This window comes from Pseudophryne corroboree, chromosome 9, assembly GCF_028390025.1.
Source record: "Pseudophryne corroboree isolate aPseCor3 chromosome 9, aPseCor3.hap2, whole genome shotgun sequence".
In the NCBI taxonomy this organism is placed as follows: Eukaryota; Metazoa; Chordata; class Amphibia; order Anura; family Myobatrachidae; genus Pseudophryne; species Pseudophryne corroboree.
Window position 1 is genome coordinate 92,870,737 of NC_086452.1, and position 19,535 is coordinate 92,890,271.

Genomic DNA, 19,535 nt, shown 5'->3' on the forward strand with positions numbered 1-19,535 from the left:
TCATCACTGCCTCTCCCCACCAGCCCTGGTCTCTAACAACAGCAGGATCCTGATGTCCAGAATCTCAACACATCCCAGTAAGTATTTTTACCCTACCTCTAATCCTAACCCTAACACACCCCATTCCGCAGCTTAACCCTAACCTCTACCACCCTTACAGCCTAACCCTCTCCCTAGTGCCTTACCCTAACCCCAACCTGATCAGCTGGAATCCCGTCTGCCGGGACTTTGACCCCCATCACAGAGCAGCATGTAATGAATGACACATGGTATAACTAGGGGAAAACATGCCTTCCATCATTTTAGTCAGGGTTCTGCAAAGCTGGGGGTGGGTGTAGCCAGGGGGGCATACAGAGAGAAGGAGGCACACGTGCAGACTCCGTCTGGGCCCCCTCATCTCTGTCCGGCAGTGCTGTATACTCTGGGCACTAATGTCACTAGGGGATTCTACTGCTGTCCCAGAGTCTAGTGTACATGAGCAGATCTCCGGGAAATGGTGCGTGGCCATTTTCCCAGTGATTTTCATAGTGCGAATGCTCGAAATGCCAGGACAATTTCCCAACCAACAGTTCATGTTTTCCAGGTCACCTAGCAGGTGCACAGGTGTATTCATTATTCCCTGACACATTTTAAAAGATCCACAGGTGGAGGAATTATTTCACTTGAGATTCTGTGAGGAGACCTGGAAAACATGAACTGTTGAGGGTCCTTTAGGACCGAGTTTTAGAACCACTGATATAGTGGATCAAATTATTATTCTCATTGGGGCAGTAGAACAATTTAGAGGGTGACTGGAGACAGAAAATGTTAAAATCTCCAACTGTTACATGGGCCATATGGTACACCACAGGGACGTGAGGTGAGGTAAATGGCTGAGGAGGCTCTGGCAGATTTACACACAATTTATGAGCCAGAGGGTCCATGTGGGCATTATACACAGGTGCAGTAGTATATACTGCTGGATATTTGGTGAGATTTTATCAGAGATGTGCAGAAAAGGTAGGCAGGTGAGGTACTGCCAGTGGTGCAAGTAGAAATATTTTCTTAGTGGTACTGAGTGCCGAACAATGGGCGCAGTCATGTGTTGTGAGGGGGCATGGCCACATGTCACTGGTGGGAGTGGCTACATGACACTAGCGGACAACACAGACCCATTTCTTTGAACTCTGGGAGCAAGGCTAGAAATATATAGTAATGCCTCCAGTATAATAAATACATATAGTAATGCCCCCAATTTGATAACAATATATAGTAATGTCTCCAGGATGCTTTGTGGTGCATTATAATTGTGGTAATGGCGGTCAGGGGTGCAAAGTGTGTGGCAAGTGGTACTGCGTACCAACTGCCAACTTCTTAAGGTTACCCCGTGCCCGAGCGTACCCGCATACTTGTACCACTGGGTACTGCCACACCTACCATAGACTTTTTACTCCAGAAATTTGACTATAAAAATCATTAGAATAATAAAAAGAAGATATTTATCATATATTCTTTGTATGTTTTTTCAAATACTTTATATAGACAAAACTCTGTTTTAAACGTAAGTATGACAGGAAAGGCTTTGCCTTATCTGCCTCAACCTACCACACGTCACTGGTACACCAGCCAGAGCGCGGTCTGCAGATCGGTAAACATCGATGATCGATGATCCGTCCAGGAATCGGCAAAATCCAGCATGTTTAAAATTCTACTATTTGCCAACAATGACCATTTTTTGGTTGGAATTGGAGAACCAAAGATTTCCAACATGTTGGATTTCCCCGATTCCATGACCCAGGTATCGAGTTAATGGGAAATTGCACCGAAATTCCACTGAAGTATGGGCCTCTTAACTTCATGATCTCAATGTGCAAATGTTGGACAATTTCTACACATCCAGATTGTTGCACAATAAACATATGTAAAAAACCCTTGCACTATACAAATCCTGACATACTGTAGGAACAATAACAAATATACTGTACAACAGCTCAATAAAGTCAAAACTCCATATGTTCCTACTGGTGCTTTTATATCTACTCATTTTTGTTCTTGTTACACTGCGGTTCCAGTTGCTCAAATATCCCTAGCTAGATTTAATATCCTCTTTAGGAAGCTCCTACATACACGTTTTCTACTACATTTAGCAACATCTTCATCCATTTCTTACCGTGTCTTGGTGGGTTCTCTGATGTTTGGCTCTGTCGCTGGAGTTACTAAACGCCTTCTGACAGCCGGGATGTTGACACAGGTACGGCCTCTCCCCAGTGTGGCTCCGTAGGTGGATCTTCAGGTTTTCCAGCCTAGAAAATGCCTTGTTGCAGCCTTCAAACTATAATAAAGTTACAGAAAACGTCCATTAAATCCGTCACATATTACAGCAGATCTCATGCATGTTTACTGAAGAAAAAAAAAATCTTGTAAATAGTAACTATGTTTTTAAAGCGCCTGACTCTGAGTCAGAAGCAAGTGGAAATGTGCAGAGATCTCGTCGATCTCAGCATACTGCGCATGTGGCAAAGAAATAAATCGGCCTGTGCCCTGGATGATGTGGAGGTGAGGTGGAGTTTACTTGGGCGTACGGAGTGATCTGTCCATTAATAGAGCACACTGGGGGTCATTCCGAGTTGATCGTAGCTGTGCTAAATTTAGGTCAGCTACGATCAGGCACTCAGACATGCGGGGGGACACCCAGAACAGGGCTAGTCCGCCCCGCATGTCAGTGCTGGCTCCCCACCCCCACGCAGAAATGCAAAAGCATTGCACAGCGGCGATGCTTTTGCATTTGAGGAGTAACTCCCGGCCAGCGCAGCTTCTGCGGCTGGCCGGGAGAACCCCTTCGCTGCCCGGGTCACAGCAGCTGCGTCCCCGTCCCCCCCCAACGGTCCGGCCACGCCTGCGTTGGCCAGGCCACGCCCCTTAAATGGCTGCTGGTTAACACCGCCGTTCAGCCCTCTCCCGCCCAGCGACTGCCTGTGCCTGTCAATCAGGCAGAGGCGATCGTTAGGGAACAACGGCCTTCAACCATCCAGCATGCGCCGGCGCACTGCGGCGCCGGTGCATGCGCAGATCCGACCTGATCGCTGCGCTGCGATAAACTGCAGCGAGCGATCGGGTCGGAATGACCCCCACTATGTGTAAAACAGGTGTTACTGAGCAATGACTGGCATGAATGCCTGCTTGTATGCTCGATTGTAGCATGCGGACGGAAACTGGACACCTGTTTCAGGGGGAACACTTGTACCCAGCTTGGGGTGGGAGCAAGTCCATGTGCTGATGATGATAGTTGCGGACGCAGATGTAAAAACAGCGGATTCTTGCATTAGCATAATGAAGTAAGTAGGTAGCTGCGGCCATACAGAAAAAAGAGGCCGTGAATGCATCAAACTCACAATCAGGCCCTGAAGTATCCATGAAAGTCTATTTCTTCAGTAAAGACAGTACTTAGAATCTTTTGAATATGGACTGTTAGCTGCAGCCAATCAGCAAGCTCTAATAATGATTGAACTGTTTTATAAAGGATTTGATGTTAGTTTTATACAATTAAAGATAAGAGTACAGGATTACACGGGGATTAAATATAAGATTTAATCTGAATAATGTAACTTTTAAAAAGTTAGACTGTCCGCAATTTTTAAATTATGGTTATCAGACAGCTTAATATTAAACCAAAGTAAAAATACATGGTTAAATATGGTAGTATGCCTTTAAGACTGCCTGTCAGCTCGTTCTCAAGGTAAGGTGCGTACACATTGGCCGATATACTGTATCTACAGATATATTGGTGTATCGTACTGTGTGTACGGCACGGACTGCCTGTACACATCCTGCACAAGCCGGCGGTGATTGACAGCACAACTGAGCGGGGACAGCTAACTGCCCGCCCACTTTGTTACGTCAGTCAAGATGGATCGGGCAGTGTGTATGCACAACACACTGCCTGATCCATCTGTAGATATATCTGCAAATCAATTGATCTTCAGATACTGTATATCTGCCAGTATGTACCCAGCTTTAGAAGAGGCTAACAAGACTCTAATGAGAGTTCTCTATGAGTTAATAGGTCTATTAATGGAAGAAAAGCCCTTTCTCTGGCGAAAAATAAGATTTTACTCACCGGTAAATCTATTTCTCGTAGTCCGTAGTGGATGCTGGGACTCCGTAAGAACCATGGGGGAATAGCGGCTTCGCAGGAGACTGGGCACAACTAAAGAAAGCTTTAGGACTACCTGGTGTGCACTGGCTCCTCCCACTATGACCCTCCTCCAGACCTCAGTTAGGATACTGTGCCCGGAAGAGCTGACACAATAAGGAAGGATTTTGAATCCCGGGTAAGACTCATACCAGCCACACCAATCACACCGTATAACTCGTGATACTATACCCAGTTAACAGTATGAAATATAACTGAGCCTCTCAACAGATGGCTCAACAATAACCCTTTAGTTAAGCAATAACTATAAACAAGTATTGCAGACAATCCGCACTTGGGATGGGCGCCCAGCATCCACTACGGACTACGAGAAATAGATTTACCAGTGAGTAAAATCTTATTTTCTCTGACGTCCTAAGTGGATGCTGGGACTCCGTAAGGACCATGGGGATTATACCAAAGCTCCCAAACGGGCGGGAGAGTGCGGATGACTCTGCAGCACAGAATGAGCAAACTCTAGGTCCTCCTCAACCAGGGTATCAAACTTGTAGACTCTTGCAAAAATGTTTGAACCCGACCAAGTAACAGCTCGGCAAAGTTGTAAAGCCGAGACCCCTCGGGCAGCCGCCCAAGAAGAGCCCACTTTCCTCGTGGAATGGGCTTTTACAGATTTAGGGTGCGGCAGTCCAGCCGCAGCATGTGCAAGTTGAATCGTGCTACAGATCCAGCGAGCAATAGTCTGCTTAGAAGCAGGAGCACCCAGCTTGTTGGGTGCATACAGGATAAATAGCGAGTCAGTTTTCCTGACTCCAGCCGTCCTGGAAACATATACTTTTCAGGGCCCTGACTACGTCCAGTAACTTGGAATCCTCCAAGTCCCAAGTAGCCGCAGGCACCACAATAGGTTGGTTCACATGAAAAACTGATACCACCTTAGGAAGGAATTGGGAACGAGTCCTCAATTCCGCCTTATCCATATAAAATACAGATAAGGGCTTTTGTATGACAAAGCCGCCAATTCTGATACACAAAAGAAGCAATTTAGGCTGCGCTAGATTGTTTACATGAAATAACAATAATATCTGATAATTCAATATTTAGTTAAAAAGGAGTATATTTAATATAGGAATATAAACCATCAATGGTAGTTCCAAATAATAACATTAAAAAGTACACATGATAGAATCAATAAAACCAGGGTTACCCATAGGCCAGGAGTTTGGATGGTATTGAATTAGGAAAGTCCGTTCCAAATTTGTTCCCCTAATAGTTAGTATGTCCAGCAACTACAGATTTTAGGAGGTGTATATATCCAAATTTATGGCTTTTACCGCTAGAGGATGTGTTGCTCCAAGATGGTAAGTGATGAGAGCGAGAGATAGGGGAAGAGTTAGGGGAAGAGTTTCTGCCAACCACTGACTCCGCCCCCTTCGCCACGCAGCGCTAGCGGACGGCAGACATCCGGGAACTTTGCCTAATACGTCCAGACCATCCCCTACCACATTCCAGCACAAAGATCCATACCGGAAGGTGTCTGCTATTTGGCTGAACTGTCGAACTTTGCCTACCGCACTGCATGAGGAGCTCATCACTTACTATCTTGGAGCAACACATCCTCTAGCGGTAAAAGCCATAAATTTGGATATATACACCTCCTAAAATCTGTAGTTGCTGGACATACTAACTATTAGGGGAACAAATTTGGAACGGACTTTCCTAATTCAATACCATCCAAACTCCTGGCCTATGGGTAACCCTGGTTTTATTGATTCTATCATGTGTACTTTTTAATGTTATTATTTGGAACTACCATTGATGGTTTATATTCCTATATTAAATATACTCCTTTTTAACTAAATATTGAATTATCAGATATTATTGTTATTTCATGTAAACAATCTAGCGCAGCCTAAATTGCTTCTTTTGTATATCTCTTGTGGGAGTGACTTCCCGTTTTCTATGGTTGCTGCTTGACAGAGCACCCCATATCCAAGCGCCCGAGAACTTTGGATTATTCCTTTCTTCCACACAATTCTGATACACGCCTGGCCGACGCCAAGGCCAACAGCATGACCACTTTCCACGTGAGGTATTGTAGCTCCACGGATTTAAGTGGCTCAACCCAATGCGACTTCAGGAAATCCAACACCACGTTGAGATCCCACGGTGCCACTTGAGGCACAAACGGGGGCTGACTATGCAGCACTCCCTTAACAAAAGTCTGAACTTCAGGCAGTGAAGCCAGTTCTATTTTGGAAGAAAATCGATAGAGCCGAAATCTGGACCTTAATGGAACCCAATTTTAGGCCCATAGTCACCTCTGACTGTAGGAAGTGCAGAAATCGACCTAGCTGAAATTTCTCCTTTGGGGCCTTCCTGGCCTCACAACACGTAACATATTTCCGCCATATGCGGTGATAATGGTTTGCATTCACTTCTGTCCTAGCTTTAAATAGCGTAGGGATAACTTCCTCCGGAATGCCCTTTTCCTTCAGGATCCGGCGTTCAACCGCCAGGCCGTCAAACGCAGCCGCGGTACGTCTTGGAACAGACAGGCCCCCTGCTGCAGCAGGTCCTGTCTGAGCGGCAGAGGCCATGGGTCCTCTGAGATCATTTCTTGGAGTTCTGGGTACCAAGCTCTTCTTGGCCAACCCGGAACAATGAGTATAGTTCTTACTCCTCTCCTTCTTATTATTCTCATTACCCTGGGTAAGAGAGGCAGAGAAAGGAACACATACACCGACTGGTACACCCACGGTGTTACCAGAGCGTCCACAGCTATCGCCTGAGGGTCCCTTGACCTGGCGCAATATCTTTGTAGCTGTTTGTTGAGGCGGGACGCCATTATGTCCACCTGTGGCCTTTCCCAACGGTGTACAATCATTAGGAAGACTTCTGGATGAAGTCCCCACTCTCCCGGGTGGAGGTCGTGTCTTCTGAGAAAGTCTGCTTCTCAGTTGTCCACTCCGGGAATGAACACTGCTGACAGTGCTAACACATGATTTTCCGCCCATCGGAGAATCCTTGTGGCTTCTGCCATCGCCATCCTGCTTCTTGTGCCGCCCTGTCGGTTTACATGAGCGACCGCCGTGATGTTGTCTGACTGGATCAGCACCGGCCGGTGTTGAAGCAGGGGTCTAGCCTGACTTAGGGCATTGTAAATGGCCCTTAGTTCCAGAATATTTATGTGTAGGGAAGTCTCCTGACTTTTCCATAGCCTTGGAAGTTTCTTCCCTGTGTGACTGCCCCCCAGCCTCGAAGGCTGGCATCCGTGGTCACCAGGACCCAGTCCTGTATGCCGAATCTGCGGCCCCCTAGAAGATGAGCACTCTGCAGCCACCACAACAGCGACACCCTGGCCCTTGGAGACAGGGTTATCCGCCGATGCATCTGAAGATGCGATCCGGACCACTTGTCCCACAGATCCCACTGGAAGATCCTTGCATGGGACCTGGCGAATGGAATTTCTTCGTAAGAAGTTACCATCTTTCCCAGGGCTCGCGTGCATTGATGCACCGACACCTGTATTTGTATTAGGAGGTCTCTGTCTAGAGACGACAACTCCTTGGACTTCTCCGGGAGAAACCCTTTTTATCCTGTTCTGTGTCCAGAACCATACCCAGGAACAGTAGACGCGTCGTAGGAACCAGCTGCGACTTTGGAATATTCAGAAACCAGCCGTGCTGTTGTAGCACTTCCCGAGATAGTGCTACTCCGACGAACAACTGCTCCCTGGACCTCGCCTTTATAAGGAGATCGTCCAAGTACGGGATAATTATTTCGGCCATTACCTTGGTAAATACCACGGTGCCGGGGACAGACCAACGGCAACGTCTGGAATTGGTAATGACAATCCTATACCACAATTTTGAGGTACTCCTGGTGAAGAGGGTAAATAGGGACATGCAGGTAAGCATCCTTGATGTCCAGTGATACCATGAAATTCTCCAGGCTTGCAATAATCGCCCTGAGCGATTCCATTTTGAACTTGAACCTTCGTATATAAGTGTTCAAGGATTTCAATTTTAGAATGGGTCTCACCGAACCGTCTGGTTTCGGTACCACAACATTTTGGAATAGTAACCCCGGCCTTGTTGAAGGAGGTGTACCTTGATTTCACCTGCTGGAAGTACAGCTTGTGAATTGCCGCCAGTACTACCTCCCTTTCTCCGAGGGCAGCAGGCAAGGCTGAGGTGAGGTAACGGCGAGGGGGAGTCGCCTCGAACTCCAGCCTGCATCCCTGTGATACTACTTGCAGAACCTAGGGATCCACCTGTGGGCAAGCCCACTGGTCCCTGAAGTTCCCGAGACGCGCCCCCACCGCACCTGTCTCCACCTGTGGAGCCCCAGCGTCATGCGGTGGACTCAGAGGAAGCGGGGGAAGATTTTTGATCCTGGGAACTGGCTGTCTGGTGCAGCTTTTGCCTTCTTCCCTTGCCTCTGTGCAGAAAGGAAGCGCCTTTGACCCGCTTGCTTTTCTGAAGCCGAAAGGACTGTACCTGAAAATACGGTGCTTTCTTAGGCTGTGAGGAAACCTGAGGTAAAAAAATTTCTTCCCAGCTGTTGCTGTGGATACGAGGTCCCAGAGACCATCCCCAAACAATTCCTCACCCTTATAAGGCAGAATCTCCATGTGCCTTTTAAAGGCAGCATCACCTGTCCACTGCCGGGTTTCTAATACCCTCCTGGCAGAATGGACATTGCATTAATTCTGGATGCCAGCCGGCAAATATCCCTCTGTGCATCCTTCATATATAAGACGACGTCTTTAATATGCTCTATGTTAGCAAAATATTATCCCTGTCTAGGGTATTAATATTATCTGACAGGGTATCAGACCACGCTGCAGCAGCACTATTTATGCTGAGGCAATTGCAGGTCTCAGTATAGAACCTGAGTGTGTATATACAGACTTCAGGATAGCCTCCTGCTTTTTATCAGCAGGCTCCTTCAAGGTGGCCGTATCCTAAGACGGCAGTGCCACCTTTTTTGACAAACGTGTGAGCGCCTTATCCACCCTAGGGGATATCTCCCAACGTGACCTATCCTCTGGCGGGAAAGGGTACGCCATCAGTAACTTTTTAGAAATTACCAGTTTCTTATCGGGGGAACCCACGCTTCTTCACACACTTCATTCACTCATCTGATGGGGGAACAAAACACTGGCTGCTTTTTCTCCCCAAAAATAAAACCCCTTTTATGTGGTACTTGGGTTCATGTCAGAAATGTGTAACACATTTTTCATTGCCGAGATCATGTAACGGATGTTCCTAGTGGATTATGTATATATCTCAACCTCGTCGACACTGGAGTCAGACTCCGTGTCGACATCTGTGTCTGCCATCTGAGGTAACAGGCGTTTTTTGAGCCCCTGATGGCCTTTGAGACGCCTGGGCAGGCGCGGGCTGAGAAGCCGGCTGTCCCACAGCTGTTACGTCATCCAGCCTTTTATGTAAGGAGTTGACATTGTCGGTTAATACCTTCCACCTATCCATCCACTCTGGTGTCGGCCCCACAGGGGGCGACATCCCATTTATCGGCCTCTGCTCCGCCTCCATGTAACCTTCCTCATCCAACATGTCGACACAGCCGTACCGACACACCGTACACACACAGGGAATGCTCTGACTGAGGACAGGACCCCACAAAGTCCTTTGGGGAGACAGAGAGAGAGTATGCCAGCACACACTAGAGCGCTATATAATGCAGGGATTAACACTATAACTGAGTGATTTTCCCCCCAATAGCTGCTTGTATACATATATTGCGCCTAAATTTAGTGCCCCCCCTCTCTTTTTAACCCTTTGAGCCTGAAAACTAAGGGGAGAGCCTGGGGAGCTGTCTTCCAGCTGCACTGTGAAGAAAAAATGGCGCCAGTGTGCTGAGGGAGATAGCCCCGCCCCTTTTTTGGCTGACTTTTCTCCCGCTTTTTTATGGATTCTGGCAGGGGTAATTTATCACATATATAGCCCTGGGACCATATATTGTGATGATTTGCCAGCCAAGGTGTCTTATATTGCCCTCAGGGCACCCCCCCCCGCCCCCCCAGCGCCCTGCACCTATCAGTGACCGGAGTGTGAGGTGTGCATGAGGAGCAATGGCGCACAGCTGCAGTACTGTGCGCTACCTTGTTGAAGACAGAAGTCTTCTGCCGCCGATTTTCCGGAACACTTCTTGCTTCTGGCTCTGTAAGGGGGCCGGCGGCGCGGCTCCGGGAACGAACACCAAGGTCCCTCGCTGCAGTGAGTCTGTTGCCAGCAGATCTCACTGTAAAATAAAAAACCTAAATATTTAATATACTTTCTTTCTAGGAGCTCAGGAGAGCCCCTAGTGTGCATCCAACTCAGCCGGGTACAAGATTCTAACTGAGGTCTGGAGGAGGGTCATAGTGGGAGGAGCCAGTGCACACCAGGTAGTCCTAAAGCTTTCTTTAGTTGTGCCCAGTCTCCTGCGGAGCCGCTATTCCCCCATGGTCCTTACGGAGTCCCAGCATCCACTTAGGACGTCAGAGAAATGTGTGTTTCACCAACAGCAGAACTCACCAGATAAGACGTTAGCCTGAAAGCTTGCCTATTTCACATGCACTGCCACAGTCCTCTTCCCACTATCAGCATTGAAGATATTATAAAATGATTTACTTAACTTAATGGCAGAATACTGATTAATATATTTTCTCTTACGTCCTAGGGCAGAGGTTCTCAAACTCGGTCCTCGGGGGCACACACAGTGCATGTTTTGCAGGTAACCCAGCAGGTGCACAGGTGTATTAATTACTCACTGACACATTTTAAAAGGTCCACAGGTGGAGCTAATTATTTCACTTGCGATTCTGTGAGGAGACCTGCAAAACATGCACTGTCTGGGCCCCCGAGGACCGAGTTTGAGAACCTCTGTCCTAGAGGATGCTGGGGTCCACATTAGTACCATGGGCAGGGGCGCTTTAAGAGAGGAGGAGGCCCGGGTGCAGCCTCCTCCGTTCGGGCCCCCTCCTCTCTGCCAGCAGCGCTGAGAGTCTGAGCACTAGAGGGCTCAGACTCTACTACGCATGCGCAGATCTCCGGGAAAATGGTGCGGTGGCCATTTTCCCTGAGCTTTCTCTACCTCGCATGCGCAGAACTCCGTGAAAATGGCCGCTGGGCCATTTTCACAGAGTTTTAATATTGCCGTGGACGTCGCCGCGGGACTCCAGAGGGGTGAGTATTTAGAAAATGGGTGCAGTGTGTGCGGTGGGGGCCCCCTCTGGACTCAGGGGCCCGTATGCACCGCACACACTGCACTGATAATGTCATATATTACCTTAAAACACAAAGCTATATCACTTGACTCGCTATTACCGTGGAGCCGCTGTGGCCGCTAGACTTATTACACACACTACGTACTAAGTACGCTATTGGCGTACCGAGTACCGTATTGATACGCTCTTAGCGTATCAGACGCTGTGCCGTGGGCACGACGCACACGCGGCACGTACGCACACGGACTCACGCTACGTACTAAGTACGCTATTGGCGTACTGAGTAACGTATTGATACGCACTTAGCGTATCAGACGCCGTGCCGTGGGTACAACGTACACGCGGCGCGACGCACACAGATTGATATACAGTAAACCTTAAGTAATAAAACAATGTAAGGATATGCTTATACTTTAAACCTTAGCAGCCTAGTACTGTAACGATGTAATACCTTAAAACCTTAAGTAGCGCTGGCGGTATGAAGTACCCGCAGTGCTTACACCTTAACAATGCTTATACACCTTATACCGATTAATACGCTATGAAAGCCCTTTGCAGGAAAGTGAAAACACAACACCGGTTTGTGGTAAACCACTGGGCTCTAACACCGCAGTGGATTATTCAGAGAAAAGGGGTAAACAGATACAAGTTATACACTACAGGCTAACAAGGAAATCTAAACAGAATAATAGAGAATAATGGCTACAGAGAATATACATACGTGGGGAATCGTTCGCAAGCGCGTCCTGGACCAGTCCTCAGCTATCAGGTAGAAAGCCTTCAGAGTCTTGTGTCCTGGCCAGGCAACAGTGGTCTTTTTATACACAGCATACATTCACAATACAATGGTCACTGTAATCTCATTGTTCATTGGACACAGGGATGTGTCCCTACATTACAGCAAAGGTCATAGGTGGATTTGAACAGGTAGGCGATGTCCGTTCCCAACTGCTCTGGTGGGAGGTATCCTCTGGATTCCAACCGCATGTGTAATTTACAGCAAATACAGTTAATGTTCATAATCTACTTCTGTACATAACTATACGCAGGAGCAAGCGATCTTTTCCTAACTAACACCGGAATGTTACCCTTAAAATACCCTACAGCTGGATACTAGACATCACCTACCAACCTTTATCTGACCCTTCCTATCATGCAAAGACGAATCTCTCTGTCCAGGAACTGTTTAAACTAACATTACTCGCTGACATGATCTAAGGGAACTATATCTACAAAATGCACTATTTGGGTTAAATATGCTATGTTCGAGTCGCACGCTACACGCTCACAAACTCCGCCGTAAATACACATATCATGCGCACGAGTCGTCGGAGCGTCTCTTACGCAACTTGCGGATATGTGTACGCACGGGGGACCGGGTGCACGAGCAGCGTGCATGTGCATGAGGGGTTAGTACAAGGGATATGTATTACAATATTTTTCGACTTTGACAGTCGACCCTTTGGCAGTCAACAATAACTGCCACAATCTAAACAATTAAGCAGAAAAATATACAATACAATGAAATACCTATAAATGATTGGGAGGTAGGAGGAGAGGAGTAGGCGGGAAATGTATGGCCTAGTGGGATAGAAAAAGCATGTATGTATGAATTTCATGTCTGGGGGGCATGTATCATCGTGCCGTACATGTTCTAGATAAGCTTCGAGGTATTGCGAAGTATACATTAAATCCTTCTTATCCCGTATTAAGGGTCTGTAAGTGGGCCAACAAACACTACCGAGCTCTTTTCGGCTTCTTGTTCCAACAAATGGGGTGCACATTTAGTTGATGATACATGGAGGGGGAGAAACATGTGAATGCTAATATATGTATCTGTATCACCTGTCGACTATGTGTGACACTACCTGAAGGTTGTAGAGCTGAAGATAAGAAACATATCACAAATACATTCATATGATAATGTGTGCAATTGTCCTTGGGTGTCTGTTGAAGTCTTGTCCGGATAGGTGTATCCTTGCTGTGGGTGATAATCAAAGTCTTTCAAGTGTCCATAAAAAGTCTTTAAAGTCTCTAAAGTGTCTCTCAAAGTCTGTAGAAATGGCCATCAAAGGTCTGTAGTCTTCTCCATCAAAGTCTTTAGTCTTCTTCCGAATGGATGTCTTTTTGCTTGGGAGAAAAACAAAGGAGAAACGGGTGAAAGAAACGGGCTGTGGAATCACGTCTTATCACAACATTGTCTCAATTGATGGGTCATAAATTAAACCAGTTGTTGTAACAATGCCCTCGCTCCTCAAACTCATCACTTTGGTACTGCGCTTGCACCGCATTAAAATCCGAACACATCTAAATATCAAACCAATCATTATGACAACTCCCAGGATACAAAGGAGAAACTTTCCTACATTCACGATAACATTTTGAGCCCATTCTCCTAAACCTGAGAACCAATTGCGTGGGTTCAACCATGAAACCCAGCCGGTCAGTTCATTACTCACAGCAGTCAGGGTAAGGTTGTGTGTCCTTCGGAACTCCCACTTCAATTGCAAGATATCGTCCATCTTTTGATCTATGACCTCGGTGGGGTCATCAGTGCTGTTTGTAATATAAGTGCAGCACTTCACACCATACTGAGTTGCTAGGGTAACACAATACCCGCCTGTCACTGCTGTGATGTAATTGAGAACCATCCTGTGCTGGATCAGTTCCGTTTTGTAAGCTTGCAATTCCCTCCCAGTATACCTGAAGGTGTCATCATACATCTCGGTGATATTGTCTATCAGGTTCGCTAGCGCATGAATATACCTAAAATTTATAATTCCTCTGGCGGTATGGGTGATATCTAACGCGAGTAGGAATTGAATCCCGGTGGATTCGTGGATCAAATCAGAGGTTGCGTGCTCTGTCCTATCTATAAGGTGTCTCTTAACAATGTGTTCGTAGTGAGTGTGAGTGTAAGGAGCTTGAGCATTGCGGTGAACGTCTTTCATCTTATTATGGGTAATAGTCATTACTTCTGGCAACACTCTTCCAATGTAACACAATCCCTCTGAGTTTGGGGCAAGCCACTTATACGCCTTTCTCCCACATATGAAATATGCATCATCGGGGAGAACATATGGGACAGAATATGACATCACCATATTGCAAACCTTCCAAGTGAAAAATCCTATCCCTAACTCTCTCATTTGTTCAGTACACGTATCAGGCTGTATGATATGCGCACAGTACCCTTGAGGTACTTCTCCAACCCGCATGGTCCTACTTCCTAGAGTATACCTGTACCGAAAATACCTTCCACCGTCGGCTATTTGGCGTATAAGTTCTGGGTCTACGGGCATTCTATCGGCTCTGTGTGAAAATGCCATGGTTTGGTTATTCCATGTCACTTCCCAATTTCCCGGCTTTCGGGGATTGGAAATGTTGAAACATATTAAGGACTTATCCACATGATATTGGTGGAGCTTCAAAGTAGGTGGCCTAGAAATATTAAATTTCTTGTCCACCGGTCTCCCACCCCTTAATTCAAGTACCTCATCTAGTGTTAAAGGGTACGGTACTAATCCTGACTTGCTCTGACCTTGAGGTACTTGTGAGCACACCCAGCATTCCATTTGGTTTAAAACCTTACCCACTAATGAGTGATAATCACTCAATGGATGACGGTCCATGTTGATATTAAGGCTGGACTGACATCTCTGGATGCACCCGTCCTCAACTATGTTTTCACAATTCCTACAGATACAATTTTCTTCAGCCAATAACCCTTCACAATGTCTCCTAGTGTCATGACTACCAGATCGTTTTCTGATACTTGCCTTTGCTCGGTGAATGTGTTGCTCTTGGAATTCTACTAATCCGTCCTTGTCATCAGAGCCCATTCCAGATCCTTTCTCGACCTCTCTGGTACTCTCACCGAAATAGACTGCTCTGGTCAACAACAGGGTCAGGAGGAAAACCCGGAACGCAGTCTCTTGGGGTAAGTCCATCTTGCAGGAGGAGAAAGAAAGAGTGGTAATGGGAGGTAAAGAAAATAATAGAAAGGAAAGAAAACTGGTACGATAACCGCCTCTAGTCTTGTTGTTCTCCTTGCTCAGATGCCGTCTCAACAGTGCTGCCTCTCAGTCTTCCCGGAACAGACACTCCAGTGATACGATATTCTTTCCGAGTCAGCATAAATCTTGCATTACCATTTGTTTAACTGTTGTGTGACATACCATCCGTAGAACATGAAAAAACAAAAAGAGAGAGAATAATAAAAAGAAAAAATTGTCAGATTTCCGTGCACCATCAGGCTGTCACACCAACATGTTTATCGGTATCTCTGCACAGTCTTCCCCCACCAGTATTTACACTCTCCACCCTCTGTGCATGGCCAGGCACAATGATGCTGGTGAGATATACTGGGGTTGGGCAGACCTCTGAAAAGACCGAGTAGACATGTGACGTTTGAGCTGTAGTTCTGTCGGTGAAAGTCAGAGACGAAGAGGAAACATTTAAAGATAAATCACAGAGTTTACCTGGCCGCCCCTGTATCTACAAGATATGATCTACCAACTATATTCACTGTAACCTCAGGTTCACTTCCAAGGCTATCAATTAACTTCACTGGCTGCAGACTACAGGTGCGGCCCAAAATTTTTCCTATATGATCCCTGATCCCAATTACGTGTGTCATAACTTTGCTCGTGTTCTTGTCTAGGGGGTCTGACTTTATGTGTGCTTTTATATCTGCAACTCCGTGCAATATGTCCTTCCTTATGGCAGTTATAACATTTTACCACATACGACTTACCATCAGGGGTCTGTGGTTTAGGCTGATGTGGCTTCGTTGTCAGGGCTTTTATACCTACCGTCATCAGCTTATCCCCCTGTGACTCCCTGTGTTTAATGATGTTCCGATCGTGCTTAATAGCGGACTCTCTTAAGGCAGCCACCGAGATACCTCTCCAGTTAGGTTGAGTGGTTTGTACCCTGGTTCTCAACGCTTCCTTTAACCCATCCATTAATACGGACACAGCTACCTCTCTATGATGCACATTATCCTTAATGTCTTTGATCCCAGTAACTCTAGCCATTTCCTGCAGTGCTCGGTGGAAATAGTCAGAAGCAATTTCGCCTTCTTTTTGTCTAATAGAAAAGATTTTATTCCATTTGACAACAGTAGGGAAATATACTCCTAATTGCAGATTGATTTGTCGTACATTCTCCTGAGTGTACTCCTCAGTGAGAGGTACTTCTGCGTCTAATTTACAATTAGTAATGAATTTTGCAGGGTCAATATTGGAAGGTAGACAAACTCGTAGCACTGTTCGCCAATCTTTGTTTGTGGGTTCGGTGGCATTACCTAATTCTTTAATAAACCTCTGGCATCCGACTAGATCTTTCCTGGGATCGGGAAATTCAGACATAATTGTCCTCAATTCTGCCCGGGACCAGGGACGATGCATAGCAATGTCCTTGACGGGAGTGACTCCCTGAGCGTCAGTCCTCCCATTGGGGACTGCGATCACCCTGACAGGATTCAGTTCAATTATATCATTTTGTGTTGGCTCTACAATGTGAGGTGCAATTGTCTGTGCATAATGTACAATACCGTACTTACCTGTGGACACGACCTCACCTGACCCTCCGCTAGGGGGCTTTACTACTGCTCTTACCGATTGCGCCGTGCCCACCTGGGTGTCCTGTATGGTGGCTGCTAGAGAAAGTGCCGACATCGTGCTGGGCTCACTTTCTTGCTTGGTTTCCTGAGGGAAGTTTAAAATGGGGTGCAACTTGCACGGGTTAGAATTTATACATTTATCAGTTTTACTCTTATCGTCATTAATACATTTATTAAGTGCACTCTTATCGTCATTAATCAGTATGCCATTCTCTGTAGCCATTATCTCTTCTGTAATGTACGGTGGTGGTGCGGTTGCTATCAGTTTCCTGCTAGGGTTAGAACCAGCTGTGTAATCTAGTTCCCTCTGCATATCACTCTCTCGTTGCCATAAATGTAAACAGTTTGTGTGTCTGATCCTCTGTTTTTGGGATTTTATCAGACAGATCCTAAGCCTTAGATTATGTAATACCTCTGAGTCAAAACTACCTATCCCAGGAAATGGTGCTTTATCCCCCACAGTCATTCGTGTCCATTCATCACAAAAGGTCTCAGTGTGGTGACCATACTTCCCCCACATTACTAACCGAGCTGACCCCCTGGGTCTGAAATCTGCAGTCTGAACCCTGACTGCTGAACGTCCCTGTGTTGTGCACTTGGCTTCCATTGTGGACCTTTTTAACACGGGAAAACTTCCTAAAATGCACCAAACACAGTAGTCTACGGTGGAAATCCTTAAAGCTTTTCCACTGAACTTCTTCTGCTCCGAGTACCACGGATCCGCCTTCTTTAGCAGACACGTGTAGCCGTTGCAGGCCCTACCTCTAGAGATTTTCCTGAGAGACCAGCGAAAATTCCCTAAACCTTTACTTTACACAAATCACGCTTGCATGTGCTTCCTACAACGCGTATGATGACAAGATTTACGCAGAAATATGCAAAACCTCGTATCACGTTGCGTCACGTGTTGCCCATACAACCGTGCGGTCCAATCGTACCGCTCATAGACACTTGCTATCTATAAGTGATAGGATCACTGGAGTCTCCCTACTGTGCTCCAAAACAGCCGGAGCGTAATACCACGAAAACTTTATCACACTCCGTCGCACGTTTTACACCTGACCGTGTTCATCACGTTTTCATCTAGGCCGTGCTTCACCAAGCTTCACCAAGCTTCACCAAGACCACCAAGCGGGGTTCAATATATTCACACCCTATTCAGCCCACACTAACATTCTATAGTTTTCTGATCAGAAAAATCCTTTCCTGTTAACTGATAGCTTTCCCCAGAGGTAATACAGAAAAAAAGTAGTTTTTTTGTTTTTGTTTTAAACTAAATATTGGACACTGATCAATTTGTGCTATTATCGCGTGGCTACCGTCTCGCCTAAACTGAAACAATGCTATTGTGTGATTTGTATTAAGTGGGCGTATCTGTACGCACGTTGCGTAAAATACGCCACATGTGTAGGCCGTTACGTATTTCCGAAACAGGTGTACAATGGCCGTATACGTCCGCAGTAATACAAATACCACACTTCTATAAATGTAAACGATATTTAACTATAATCGCTTACCAAACACCACACAGTATCTCCTGTATAAACCTTTATAACTAGGCCAGGCTGCGTGTGTGTTTTACACGTACTCCCTTAAATATTACTCTGTATTTTTAACTAAATAGCAACAAATTTCTCAGCACGGGTCAAAATGTATCTAATAATCAATGCTAATGGCAACAAGCGAATAGATATGCAGAATACACAAATAAAATACAGGTGTGTGGGTGTGTTACGTGTGTTGCGTGCGCAGTTGGCACCAAACAGAAATTTAACAGATTTAAAAAAACAATAGCTTTACGTTCTTACCTTTCGGATCCCACCAGCATCCCTACAAACCATGCGGAGCAGACACTTATCTAATCAGCACCAGTGTATCCACCTGACCAATAGAAGGCTAACAGGGGATACCTTTATACCTTCCCGCCCTTTGCTGATAGATAAAGTCTGCCTTGTCCTGCTAGGCTGCGGATATGAGGAGGACCGGACGATGCCCCCAATTGATAATGTCAAATATTACCTTAAAACACAAAGCTATATCACTTGACTCGCTATTACCGTGGAGCCGCTATGGCTGCTAGACTTATTACACACACTACGTACTAAGTACGCTATTGGCGTACCGAGTACCGTATTGATACGCTCTTAGCGTATCAGACGCTGTGCCGTGGGCACGACGCACACTCGGCACGTACGCACACGGACTCACGCTACGTACTAAGTACGCTATTGGCGTACTGAGTAACGTATTGATACGCACTTAGCGTATCAGACGCCGTGCCGTGGGTACAACGTACACGCGGCGCGACGCACACAGATTGATATACAGTAAACCTTAAGTAATAAAACAATGTAAGGATATGCTTATACTTTAAACCTTAGCATCCTAGTACTGTAACAATGTAATACCTTAAAACCTTAAGTAGCGCTGGCGGTATGAAGTACCCGCAGTGCTTACACCTTAACAATGCTTATACACCTTATACCGATTAATACGCTATGAAAGCCCTTTGCAGGAAAGTGAAAACACAACACCGGTTTGTG

The 19,535-nt window shown here is 46.2% G+C and overlaps 1 protein-coding gene across 3 annotated transcripts in view; it reads right to left on the reverse strand.

Annotated features, from left to right (window-relative positions):
• The window catches only part of GLIS1 (GLIS family zinc finger 1), a 406,284-nt gene that overhangs the window by 58,104 nt on the left and 328,645 nt on the right, over positions 1 to 19,535 (reverse strand). For 2 of the 3 annotated variants that reach the window (XM_063938711.1, XM_063938710.1), the window contains one exon: positions 2,150 to 2,311. The exons of the other annotated variant lie outside the window; for it this stretch is intronic. In XM_063938711.1, coding sequence (XP_063794781.1) covers positions 2,150 to 2,311 — 162 coding nt within the window. The remainder of the gene's footprint in view (positions 1 to 2,149; positions 2,312 to 19,535) is intronic. 3 annotated transcript variants of the gene reach the window in all.